The sequence below is a fragment of the Bufo bufo genome, chromosome 4 (assembly GCF_905171765.1).
Source record: "Bufo bufo chromosome 4, aBufBuf1.1, whole genome shotgun sequence".
NCBI lineage: Eukaryota > Metazoa > Chordata > Amphibia > Anura > Bufonidae > Bufo > Bufo bufo.
Genome location: NC_053392.1, coordinates 280,268,710 through 280,281,991, shown reverse-complemented (window position 1 = coordinate 280,281,991; position 13,282 = coordinate 280,268,710). Strand labels below are relative to the sequence as shown.

The window sequence follows — 13,282 nt, the reverse complement described above, 5'->3', positions numbered from 1 at the left end:
TTCACTGTGACAGTTGTGACCGTACAGGCTGGCTGCAGGCTCTCTCACGTACTGGCTGCAGGATGACACCTGTGTATGCTGGTTGCTTGGGGCCATGTGCTGGTTGCGGTGGTGTGTGTGAACTGTTGCCTGTGTTTTTGTCTCCCCACTACATATCTCTGTGGCTCCTGTCTCTGAGTCGTGCAGGCTGACTGCATGCACTTTGTGTACTGGCTGTGCATTCCCATGTATGCTGGTTCTGTGATGCATGCTGGCTGCAGCGTTGTGTGTGAACAGGGTCTGAGTATGGATGCAGTGTGCGGTTCTGTCACTCATTGTTATGTAGGCTGGCTGCCTGTAGCCTCGTACTGGCTACAGTTACCATGTGTATGCTGGTTGTTGTTTGAGGCGTGCTGGCTGCAGCATTCTGTGACTGGTGTGAACTAACACAAGTATTGTTTGTTCGTTGTTTCTGGTACTCAAGGTTCTGATAGGGTTAACATTCCCTGGTCTGTTCCTGGGTGGGTCTTATCAGGTGCCCTTGTTATGTAGCTATTTCTACATGTGGGGCTTTGGATCAGTCTGTCTTGTGCCTTTCTGGGTGTAGCCTCTTGCTGCTGACACAGGTTGTTTTGCCGTTTGCTCTTCTGTGTGGTGTCACCTGGTATTGCATTGATCTTATATCATTGTCCATGCCTTGCCTGTTCTTCTGTACCTGTTCTGTGTATTGATCTACTCTGTTCCATGTTTAACCTAGCAGTGCTCTAACTGCGTCTAATAGCCTGCCGTGCCTTACTGCTTCTGATCCAGTCTGTTCCATGTCTTGCCTGCAGTGCCTACTTCTTCTGTTCCTGTCCTGTGCATGTCCTGCCTTTATGAGAGGGCTCCTGGGTTTTCTGGAGGGAGGATCTGTAGTCTGTGTGCAGCTCTGACTGAGTCCGTCAAGCTTCCATTCTTCTTGGGGTCCAGGCATCTGCTTGTGTACTGGTTCCCGTTTGTCGTCTGATCCAAGTCTTGTGTTTGTATGGGTTCCAGTCCTGTTGTTGTCTGTGGCTCTATGCAGGTAGTGGCCAAGTGTACTGGGACCTTCCTGGAGGTGCGACCAGTGAGCCCTTGGCCAAGTTCATCCCCACCAACAGGGGCTTTATGAAGAACGGGACTCACTGGCTCTTTTCCCTCCTGGGTTTTGCCTCCGGTCTACCTGTGCTCTTGGTTTTGTGGTAGTGCTACCACTATTGCTCAACCCGCATATATTACTGTCATGTTCCTTATTACATGTGTAATAAAGTATTCTGTTGGTCCCTGGTCTGTTTCTGCCTGTGTCCTGTTTGCATGTCATCCTGGAGGTCTGCCCTCGTGACAGTATGCTTTACGAGGCAACACCACACAGAAGGGCAGCAAGGGTCTACACCCCGCAAGGCACAAGACAGACTGACCACAAGCCCTACAGCTCACAGGTAGAAATAGCTACATAATGAGGGCACCTGATAAGACACACCCAAGAACAGATCAGGGAACCCTATCAGAACTAGGAGTACCAGAACCATTAATAAATACAATATAATACAATACCTATCACAGAATGCTGCAGCCAGCACGGCCCAAACGGCAACCAGCATACAGAAGAAAACTGTAGCCAGTACAAGGTTACAGACAGCCAGCATACAAAACAACGAGTGACAGAACCGCACACTGCATCCATGCTCAGACCCTTTTCACACACAAGGCCACAGCCAGCACACATCACAGAACCAGCATACATGGGAAAACCCACAGCCAGTACACAAAGTGCATGCAGCCAGCCTGCACGGCACTGGTGATAGGAGCCACAGAGATATGAAGTGGGGAGACACAAACACAGGCAACAGTTCACACATACACCATCTCAGCTAGCACACAGCCCCAAGCAACCAGCATACACAGGTGTCAGCCTGCAGCCAGTACACAAGAGGGCATGCAGCCAGCCTGCATGGCCACAACTGTCACAGTGAACAGCACCGTGATAGTGGCAGTGGACTTGTGAGACTGGGAAAGGTGTGGAGCCATTAACAATGATTGGTAGGTCACGAGTGACGAGTGCTGAGTGAGATGGGAAAAAATCTGAATTCAATTTCATCCATGTTGAGTTTTAGGCTACGGTCACACTAATGGTGTGAAACACTGGGATGGCCATTCTGGCAGACAAGCAAAGTCTTCCGAAATGAGTGCGGATCATTGTTGGACCCCATTATACTTAATGGGGCCGGCAGACATCTGTCCACATCCAGCAGCGCCGGATCTGGAGAATTCCGGCAGACTGTTCTGGCAGAGATATCTGGAGATATGAAAGTAGCCTTAAAGCAAGAGAAGAAGAAGGAAGATATAGCTGATAGACATGGACAGCAGGGAGGAAATATTTGGACCAGAGAGGTAAATTTGAGTGTCATTAGCGGAGAAGTGGTATTGAAAGTCATAGACTCATAAACTGTCCTAGGCTGAAAGTATGCATGGAGAAGAATAGGGGTCCCAGGAGAGCTTTGTGGCACAACAACTGAAAGGGCAAGATGAGGAGGTGGACATGTGGTATAAAAATGGGGGACATTGATCCAACAGCTCAGCAAATAGAGATATAACTCCTATATTTGCTCAGCAAAAAGGACATAGGAAAATGGGCTGTCTATATCGGAGAACTCTTCTAAAGGTTTATTTGCGGTATACTCTCACAATCAGTAGAACAAAGGGGCCAAAGCACAATCTTATAGTGTAGCTCAGCCTAATTCACTCTATGGTGTACCACCTTTATCCTACTAATAATCAGTGGGGGTCCTAGAAAGCAGACCTACCATTTTGCATATTAAAAGCTTATGACCAGCCCCATATATTGCTTTAACACAATTTTAACATTTTGTCACTAGATACTTTTATTTTCACATTCATGCTTATTTCCAGCAGAAAGATCAATGTATTCACAATTGATTTCATATGTAAAGGCGTAGAAAACACCTACATTTCCATTTAGAAGATGATTTTGCAGGTTCCACTTCAGTCTGTTTTAATTTGCTAAATCCAGTTTAATTAGATAAAGGAAGACATTTTAGTGACTGGATTTGACAATAGCTGATTAGCTATGTCTTATAATTTAATTTAGTTTCAGTTATAACTTTAAGTGAAAGTGAAATGTAGTGTGAATGTCAAGTTACATATAATGCTCATCAGAACTATAAATTATTTTAACAAATGAAGTATGTCTTGCTCATTTTGGAGTATGGTAAAGATTAAGTTGGTGCAGGAATTACAAATATTAAGAGGACATTGCATATTAAACACACACATTTTAGTTTGGTTGATTGAATCTTATCTCATCTAGGGCTGCAGTATGAAATCTCAACCTGCACAGTGAGATTACACATTGCATAGACACATTTAGGGGGCCATACACCCCTTTCAGCTGTATTTTTTTAGTATGAAGAGGCGAGAAAACAGGAACAATTGGGCATGTTAAAATCCAGTGAGCTCTTAGGCCTCTTCCTAGTCTAGTGATGTCACATTCATTGGTCACAAGGCCTACATAAGTGCAGCTCGGTCCCATTCAAGTGAATGATCCTGAGCTGCAATACTAAGCACAGCCACTATACAATGTACAGCACTGTGCTTGGTAAGCTGTGAGGGTCGCTGATTTGTGGGGTTTTTGGGAATCAGACCTCCACCAATCCTGAGGATAGATCATCTTTATTGAACTCCCCAAAAAAACTTTAATATAATGTAATATGTTTTTATTTCCTTTTTTATCAGGGTGGAGGAGTTTCAGGGCCACGGGTAAGTACATTGGTTCTGAAATTATTTCAAGAAACAGTATCATAAATAAAATACTGTATACCGCTAAGTAATTTAGCTTCTAGATACAAATACGGTTTTCAAACATTGTAATATATTGAATTTAAATCCCATTACATCTCGTACATTTAGCTGACTGCATATACATCATCAACACTTGGTTGCTACCTTCATGTAGATGATAATGTATGTGATTTTCTGCTGCATGGTATTATGGCAGAATGAGTCTTTTTCATAGTTCAAGCGTAGTAATAATCTGTCATGTAGCACTGTGGTATACCATTCCACAGTTTAAACTGAAGATTTTATGACTATTTTCAGTCTTCATTTTGTCATTTTGGACATATTTTGGAAAGCTTTATGGGCAATTAGCCATAAATAGTTGTATTCTCCTTTTGAGAACTTTGTTGCTTTACTGCTGTTTTACCAGTAATTGTAATATACCAATGTAAGAATAAACAGTATTTCAATAGTACTACAAACCACAACAACAACAATATGTGCATCAACAGATACAAATAAGATATATCTTTATGAATGCAAACATAGGAAAAGTGAGATTTAAAACTTTTTTTTGGGTTTAAATGCTTTAATAATTGGAGTACACGTGGATGTTATGTATGGATAGCTACCTAGATCATGAAGTTCTATTTCTAATTCTCATTTCAGGGATCACCTGGTCCCTCTGGGCTTCCAGGAGAATTGGGTCGGTCTGGTCCAGTGGTAAGAATCCCCAGATGTATCTGATATTATTGATTAGTCCGAATCTGAGACTTCCATTTTTTTTCGTTGTTCTGCTCCTCTACGGAGCAAAGGAAATCAATAGCAGTGATGTGAACTGACTGTAATATTTCAGTAAAGCTGAGTCAAAGTTTTTCACACCCTCAACTTATTTGAATAGCAAATATGCATTGTTTCATGAATTACAATACAAATGTACATGGGACGTGGTTAGTGAAGCACAGATCAGTTACTGTGACAATCATTTTAGGTTGATTTGTAAAACTTTCGATGGCCAACACCACATAGAGACATAATAGGTGACATCAGAGCAATGTGCTGCAGATTATTTCCACAGAACTGAGAGAACTACCATTGTCATGCTACAAAACAGAAACAATAGCAAAAAAGCTTTAGCTAAATGACTAATCAAACTGATGTAAATTAAGGCCCATTCGCACTACTCAATTGCAGTTCAGATCTTGCATTATCATTAACAAAACTGCAAAATAGAACATAAAACCTTAAATTCTGAATGAAGTTGCAATGAAGAAACCCACTCCTACCTGAGACCTGACATTAACTAGTTCTTTTTAATGCACACAATTTCCCAAATTATTTTTCAGTACATCATGGTCACTTTGTAGTATTCTTAAGGTGGTAATACACATTAGACATGAGCAGGTTGATGGTTACCCACCAGTTGAACAATCATCTTGTGAAGGAACATTTTGCAAACAAAGCCATACACATTTTAGTCCATATACGTTCAATGAAACCAGGCAATGGACCAACAATCTTTCTGGGAATGTCTTTTCCAAGATAGATCTTTTATTCACAAACAATCTTTCTTTAAATGAAAGATCTTTAGTCCGACTACTGGACAAAAATTTCAAACATAGTTTACTTTTTTTAGATGATGGCGGTCTGTCATCAGTTGACTAAAACAATTGTTGTTACATTTCACACAATGAATAATCGTTACAATTTGAATTTGTCCATTTTGATCAACTTTAGACTAACGTTTATGGGTACTTTTAACCCCTCTTGCTTTTGTGGTTCATCTTCTATTTTGTTCCACATTATCCTTTGGGACACTTATCCTGGCCTCCTTTCATAAAACACCATGCCCTTTTTGAAGCACATCTCCTTCCTTACCATCTGCATGATGGCTCATTTCAAAGTGGCACAGAGAAGCCATGCAGGTAGCAAACCTATTCGGAATCACAGGAGGTCTGGATGCTCTACATTAATAGTTAGGTAAGCAGGTTATCAGTAGAGATGAGCGAATTTTTAAAAAGTTCGATTCGGCTGCGATAGCACCCCCCCGTCATTGTACCACTCAGATGTCGCGTTCATACATGATCGCGGCATCTGAGTGTAAAAACAGTGCGAAATTAACATAAAAAAATGTAATCAAACTTACCATGTCCATTTGCTCGCGACGGGCTGGCTGCCGCCATCTTGCTTGAAGATCTGGCGCATAATCTTGCGCGATGCGAGATTACGTCATCACGCCTGCCGATGTGATGACATCATACGTCGCCAAGCGCGGGATTTCAGCCGAAATCTTCAATCAAGATGGCGGCTGGCGGCCCATCGTGAGCAAGTGAAGGAGGTAAGAATGAATTTTTTTGTTTTTTATACTATTTCAGGTTAAATCGATTCGCTTACACGAAACATGGGAAAATTCGGCTTCGAGGCAAATCGAATTTATCTTGAAATTCATATCTAATTCCACTTCGTGGGATTCAATTCGCTCATCTCTAGTTATCAGGCTGAATAAACTTTGTTGTTAGCAATATTGTACATTTCGTTTGCAGTATCACCCCATATTATTATCAGGACACAAAATGGAGGTAGTGTTTGACTTCTGGACATTTGTGGCACTGAAGACCCACTGAATACGCCCTGCAAATGCCACTGGTTTTCAATGTAAAAACTACTGTAGCACACAAAAGTATTTAATAAAAACGTATTCCCACGGTTTGTCAATCCTAGAGTGTTACATTAGTTTCTGGATAATTGTTGTGTGTAAAGGTGCCGATGATCACCAGTGGTTCTTTATCAGGTGAAAGCATTGCTGGTGTGGTCAGCAGAATCCTCATTTCTGGGCATCAAATTATGCCATCTGAACACGGATCTACTGCCCAGAAACAATGATTCTCTATGGGGATGATTGATTGCTGCAGCTATGCTCATCCCTATACAGTGGAGGTAATATCTGCATGTAAATACAGCTTTTACCTCCTCTGACGAACAAGCAGTTATTGGGAGCAGTTTACTCCCAATTATTGCCTGCTGTGTTGGCCCATATAAAGCGGCCTTCACTTACTTCCCCTTACTTCTCTGTAGTAAGCTTATCTCTATGCACATCACTTTATCAAGGGCACTCAATTACATTTCAGCTACAAATACTGTAGCCATGGGAGCAATTGTTGTAAAATAAAAGATAGAACTGATGCACTTGTTAATAAAGTGATCTGCTTAGAAAATGTAACCTATTGACATTACAAGCACAACCCGAATGCCCACAAAGGATATTTTCAAGGCAGCATTGAGCTATTGATTAAGTAGTTCAATTTAAACTCAGACTAAACATGGCTAAGAACATCAATGTGTCTAGAAAGACTGACAATTTTGCAAGTCGGCAACATTTCAGAATACAACTTCCCCAAAAGGTAAGTGGAAAACATCAGAAATCACAGGATTGCTCATTGACAAGTGCTGTCATTCCTAAATAGAATCCCCTTTGCTGGTGTTCGCCACCAAAACGCAGAATTAAAACTGTCTTCTAATGCATTTACAATTAGAGGTTGTCTCTATAAAATTGATTCTGAAATGAAAATGCCTTTTTGTGACACACACAAATATATTTTGTAATAAATCCAAATCTTGACAGATTTGATTTTTAAATTACTTGCAATATTCATCTCCCCAAGAGAAGCAATTTTCATTTACTCTTTCATTCAGTATGGCATAATGGTGGGCTGAAAATTGCACGGTGACTTTAGAAGTGCAGAAGTTTTGTTGACATAAATTTGATTAGTCATTTGTTCATGGTGAACTTGATGTTTAAAGGTTAAAGGGGTTTTCCTAGTGTTTAATACTGATGACCTATCCTCATGGTAGGTCATCAGTATGTGATCAGTGGGGGTCTGATGCCCAGCACCCACTGCCGATCAGCTTTTTGAAGATGCTGTGGCATGCAGATTAAGAAGCATAACTCCATCCAATGGATATTCGCTGTGCTTGGTATTGCAGCTCAGCCCCGTTCACTTTAATGGGACTGAGCTGTGCCTAAGCCATGTGACCAATATACTGTATGTGATGTCTGTGGCCTTCAAACAGCTGATCGACGTTGGACCCCCACCGATCAGATACTGATGACCTATCCTGACAATTGGTCATCAGTATTAAACACTTGGTCAACCCTTTTAGATTATAAGTACAATGAGTTTACTTCATTGCACCTAACTTTCTATAGAGTGAATGTTTATAGAAAACCTGTTGTATCTACATTTTTAAGAATCTTTGTACTTCTCACTATTGAGAAATACAAAAAAAAATCTTGGTATTTTCACACAGAACAGTGAATCTCTTGAGACCTAGCACTTACTTCCCCAAACCTTGCCTAGTGCTCAAGGTTGCCTTTGTCTTGCTTTATCCCTGCTGTAAATAATCTTTCAGATGAAAATGACGATAAAAATGACTGAATGTGTAACTTCATGTTTCCTTTAGGGTGATGCTGGTGGACGAGGACTTCCAGGATCACCAGGGCCACCAGGACCACCAGTAAGTATTCATTAAGCGCAAAACAATGTAATCATTACAATTGTAAATTCTTTATCGATTTATAAAAAAATGTAAACTCCAATGTGAGTTGTTTCATTACAATATCTTCAGGTCTAGATGGAAGCACACCAAAAATTATATTGCAAATGTTTTTCCGTCATTAAACATATACAGTGAAACTTTTTTGACATGACCACCAAAAATTGCCCAAAAATGGTCTTTTATGAGAGTGGTATACAGAATGCTGGTCACATCGTTTAATGCAGTCAGCAAACATGTACAGTACACAGAGAAACACACAAAGATGAAACACCCCAAAATCGTGTCATCTGTCACATAGCTGCATACGCTAGTGGAATTATTATGACATTTTCCATTATTTCCAATTATCTGGAAAGGATTGTCCTAGTAACTGTAATATTTAAACTGAACATCCAAACAGTAAGCTCCAGTGGTCTAACTGTGTCTTCCTAATTCATCCTACCAGTCATTTATAGCACATGATAAGAGCTTTAGTTTCCTAGTAGCTTCAGAGCCACAGGTTGAAGAACACTGCAGTACAGCATAGCATACTGTATTGTATCCTACTCAGACCCATCTCCTCAGTCCCCAGCATAGCTCCACTCTCCTCAGCCTCCTAGGTGGCTTCTCCCTCATCAGATGCATCCTCAGAGCCATTTCCTATGTCCACAGTCCCCAGCATAACTCCAAGTCTCCTAAGTCCCATCTTTAGACCCATCTCCTCAGTCCCCAGCATGGCTCCACTCTCCTCAGCCTCCAGCATAGCTTCTCTCTCTCATCAGACAATCTTAAGAACCATCTCCTTTGTCCCCTGCATGGCTCCATTCTCCTTTTCATCCCCCAGCATGGCTTACCTCTTCTAAGTCCCATCCTCAAATCCATGTTCTCTGTCTCCAGCATCACTCCACTTTCCTTCTCAGTCCCCAGCATGGCTCTATTCTCTTTCTCATTTCCCAGTATACTGTAGCTTTTCTCTCTGGTTGGTCATAATGAGAGAGGAAAATGGTACATACAGTAGACTATAATGTAAATCGATCATAGAATATTAATGTGGTCTTCATGGGGGGGGGGGGGACTCTCATTAAGATGTTTTCTGGAAAGGTTTCACTATATTGCTAGGAATAGTATTTTGATGATTATTTGACTATTATTAATGTGTACAGTTTATTGTATCTTCTGGTAATACTCATTCACAGACATATTTATCAAGAATAGTATAAGGCATCAGTCTGTTTGATGATTACAACTAACAAATGGTTTTCTGATCAACCACAGATAAAGTTAGCAGAAAATTGTACATGTTGGCATATAGTTATCTTACATTTTCCAGCATATGTAATTGACTAGATTGCCATCCAAATATTCCAATGTGGGAAAAAATCTGTAGAATATGTATTCTGTACCTCTGAGATGTGAAACATTTTTTGCCAATGTAAATGAAACCTCATATTGTTATTTTGCCACATTTTCTGAGTAATATCAACAAAACTATGACCTCCTGCTACCCAGTGGTTGGAGAGAAAAAGTTTTAAGACCTAATGTGTCTGTACACGAAGGCATTTTCTTTTCTTCAGAATTTCAATTACAATTGATTTCCTTGTGTTTTCTGATGTGATGTGTTTCTGACTGACTACAGAAAACGTCTATTTTTGTTTTCGACAGGGGACAGTTGCTCTGCCCGAAGGAGATCCCCTGGTGAGCTCTGCGTGAAAAGCATTAACAGTTGTAGCCATGTTCTTTCAATTTGTTATTAATCAAAACTGTGATTTTATTTCCAGTGCCCTAATGCATGCCCACCAGGCCGTCCAGGATATCCAGGTTTGGCTGGAATGAAGGTAAAGCAATGGTTCTGGAATAGTGTCTTCAATTGTGAATGAATATGCTTGCAGAAGGATATTTCTATTCCTTGCTCTAAAAATTTAGCATTCTAGGGATGTTGACAATGAAAAGCAGCTGCACCCAAAAATGCTGGAGAACATAATAATAAAGATACAAAGATGCCCAAATTGATGCTAATAAAAATGTACCTTTCTGCTCATATTTGAAGATACATACCCAAAACAAAAGGTCATTTACTACAGTACACAAACCTCTAAGATGTAATCTAGAGTTAAATGTATTGGGAGTCAGACAGTTGAAAATGTATTTGGAGGTGTAAAATCACTTTCTGATGGTTAGGTGAGGTGGCAAATTATTTGGGTCTTTTCACACAGTGTCTTACCATATACACCCTGAAAGCATCTGGGACATACATTAAACAGACCCACAGGCCCCATTATGCCAGTGGAGGCTGAACAGTGTTCTTTGGAGTTTCGATTGGTGGTAACTACTGAGGTTTCCATTTTTTTACTGCCTAAAATAACTGAGCAGACTGCCCTATTCCATACAAAGGTACTGTATCCAGTAAAAACTGAATACCACGAAGGACATTTAACAAGGATTTCTATGGGTGACAGATACCACTCAGTGGCAACCATTAAATGCATGCAACCAAGGCTTTCATTGATGGAGACCTTGGACACTTACTGCTAATGCATTGTGAAAAACCCTTAGTGGTTTGTAGTAGAACTCATCAACTCAATAATTGGTGGTTCTAGTATATGTGTTCAAACAGATTAATGTTGGAGGGCAGAGGGTGAAAGTATATTCATTTACACAATAGTAGGTCACCTATGAATTTAAAGAGAACAAGAAAGAAAACAAGTGTACATTTATTTTACTCTTAAATAGTGGCAATGTGCTCCATAGTATTGTAATAAGCATTCTGAGTTACTAGCTTAAAGGGGTTATACCATGATTGATTTAAAAAAATCACATAGTACATGACTATCTCTTTTTAACAAAGCTAGAACCAGCCCTGTGCCTCACATTGAATCAACATCTCCCTATTCATTGCTAAAATTGTTCTGCAAGAGTTATTTCAGGCTGGAAGCTCATGGGGATGTGTCCGTTCTCAGGGTGTGTGTCCTTCCTGCTCTAGCTCTTTCTCTGTAACTAACACAGCTTCAAATTGATGATATGACTGGTGGCAGTTGAAAAGTTAAACTGAGTATGTGCAGCCACTTCACTGAGGTGGACAAGAAATAAGGAAAAGATCAAACAGCAGGTGGCGCTATACAGATACATTTTATTGAATAGCTCAGTTGCTGTACTAAATTTCTAATTACATGCGATTACAAAAGTATTCAGATCCAGGTGCTGGTTTGAAAAATGTATAGTGTGTTTCTTGGCACAAACCCTTTAAAGTAAAGATGACCGTTAGATACATACAATAGGTGGAAGTTGGAGACGACAAATTGAGAAAGGGTGGCAGAGGATACAAATGAGGCACATTTCTTAAGGCTGAGGGATGGGAGAGAGGAGTGAGTAAGCCACATCAATGTGTGATCAATGCTGTGTGACATTTAGGACCTGATGATGAAGCTATCCTGGTTTCAAGTTATTATACAGTACAAGCCTAGATGATAAAAACTTTGCTCCTTCTCCATTGAATCTAAAACAACTTGTAGATCTTTTTTAGTAAAAAGAAAAACAAGAATAGCAGAACCTAGCTGACCTATGGAATATGCTTATTGCGCTTTTGTCTGATATATAATATTAATATTGTCTAATACATGTTTGATAGGAAGACGTTTACCTTTGGGACTTCTTTGATGTATTCTTGCTTGTTTCTTGACAAAATTGCTAGATTCTGAGAAGGGAAGAACTTGCATAACGCGAAGGTCAAATACTTGCTTATAACGATTTATTTGAACCTTCATAATTATGTTTATGTGTATTGTGTTCCTGATCTTAGGGCCACAAAGGTGTCAAGGGAGAAGCTGGTGAACCTGGAAAACAAGGTCATAAGGTAATAACTAATTGTATGGAATTTTAGGTTATATGGCTACGTAAAAGTTTTAGTTTTCAGATCCAGTAAATTATTAAAAAACATTTTATTTGGAAGGCTGAAACATATGAAGATTTACAAGAACTTTATGGTTTGTATACAATTCTACAATGCTGCTTATTACAGTCATAGGATATAAATTTATAAAAGAGGCCTACAAATGTACTGTATCTCATATTATTTCATTGCACATTGACAAATTGTGTCCTGCAGTGCATGAACCCCCTGCATTTGTATATTAGATCCTATTCATTTATTAGCCTGGAATATAATAATCTCATCTGCACTGATGCATTATTATAAGGAAGCTGGTAGAATATGTGCATTGTACTGATCTAAAGGCACTATTACACCATTAGATAACGCTCGTTAGCGATGACTGCTGCCGATTACCTGATGAATGAGCAAACTCTCGTTCATCTGGTAATTGGGATCTTTTAACATTTATAAAAATCCTCGTTTGTCGGCGGCAGATCATGCCATAAAAAAGGTCTGCTGCCGACAAACAATGATAAGTATAGGGACGAGAAATGGCATTAACGATCGCTCTTCCCTTACTGCTTGCAATAGCAGTAGTTTCCTCCTCTAGCAAGCAAGGGAAGGAATGCTTCCCTTCTGACAATCGTCTGGCTGATCTGTTAGTGTAATAGTACCATTAGACAATGGCATCTAATTTATCATTTGTTTAATGGAGTTTATCTATATTTTTGTTAGAATAGTTATAAAAAAAAATATACTTTTCACTTTGACTCTAACTTGGTATATTATTGTTCTATTCCAGGGAGAAGAAGGTGAACAAGGAGAAATTGGTGAAATTGGTTCCCAAGGACCTCCAGTAATGCTCTTTTATTTTGAAAGATGTTTATTTGATATATATATATTGTGGGGATTCGCTCTGATAGGCAGGCAGACGTAGTACAAAGGCAAAAACCAGTTTGTAAAGCAAAACTTCAGTGTTTATTCACACATAAGGCAAAAACAAAACAACACTTTGCAGTCTTGGTGTTAGTTCACACAATGGAAAGTCCACAGAACAAAAAATCACCTTGTTGGCAGTTCTATCTC

The 13,282-nt window shown here is 39.8% G+C and overlaps 1 protein-coding gene across 1 annotated transcript in view; it reads left to right on the top strand.

Moving 5' to 3' along the window:
* Positions 1 to 13,282, top strand: part of LOC120999162 (collagen alpha-1(IX) chain-like) — a 152,678-nt gene that overhangs the window by 65,455 nt on the left and 73,941 nt on the right. The window contains 7 exon segments of the mRNA XM_040430036.1: positions 3,751 to 3,774; positions 4,462 to 4,515; positions 8,254 to 8,307; positions 9,991 to 10,023; positions 10,107 to 10,163; positions 12,125 to 12,178; positions 12,999 to 13,052. Coding sequence (XP_040285970.1) covers positions 3,751 to 3,774; positions 4,462 to 4,515; positions 8,254 to 8,307; positions 9,991 to 10,023; positions 10,107 to 10,163; positions 12,125 to 12,178; positions 12,999 to 13,052 — 330 coding nt within the window.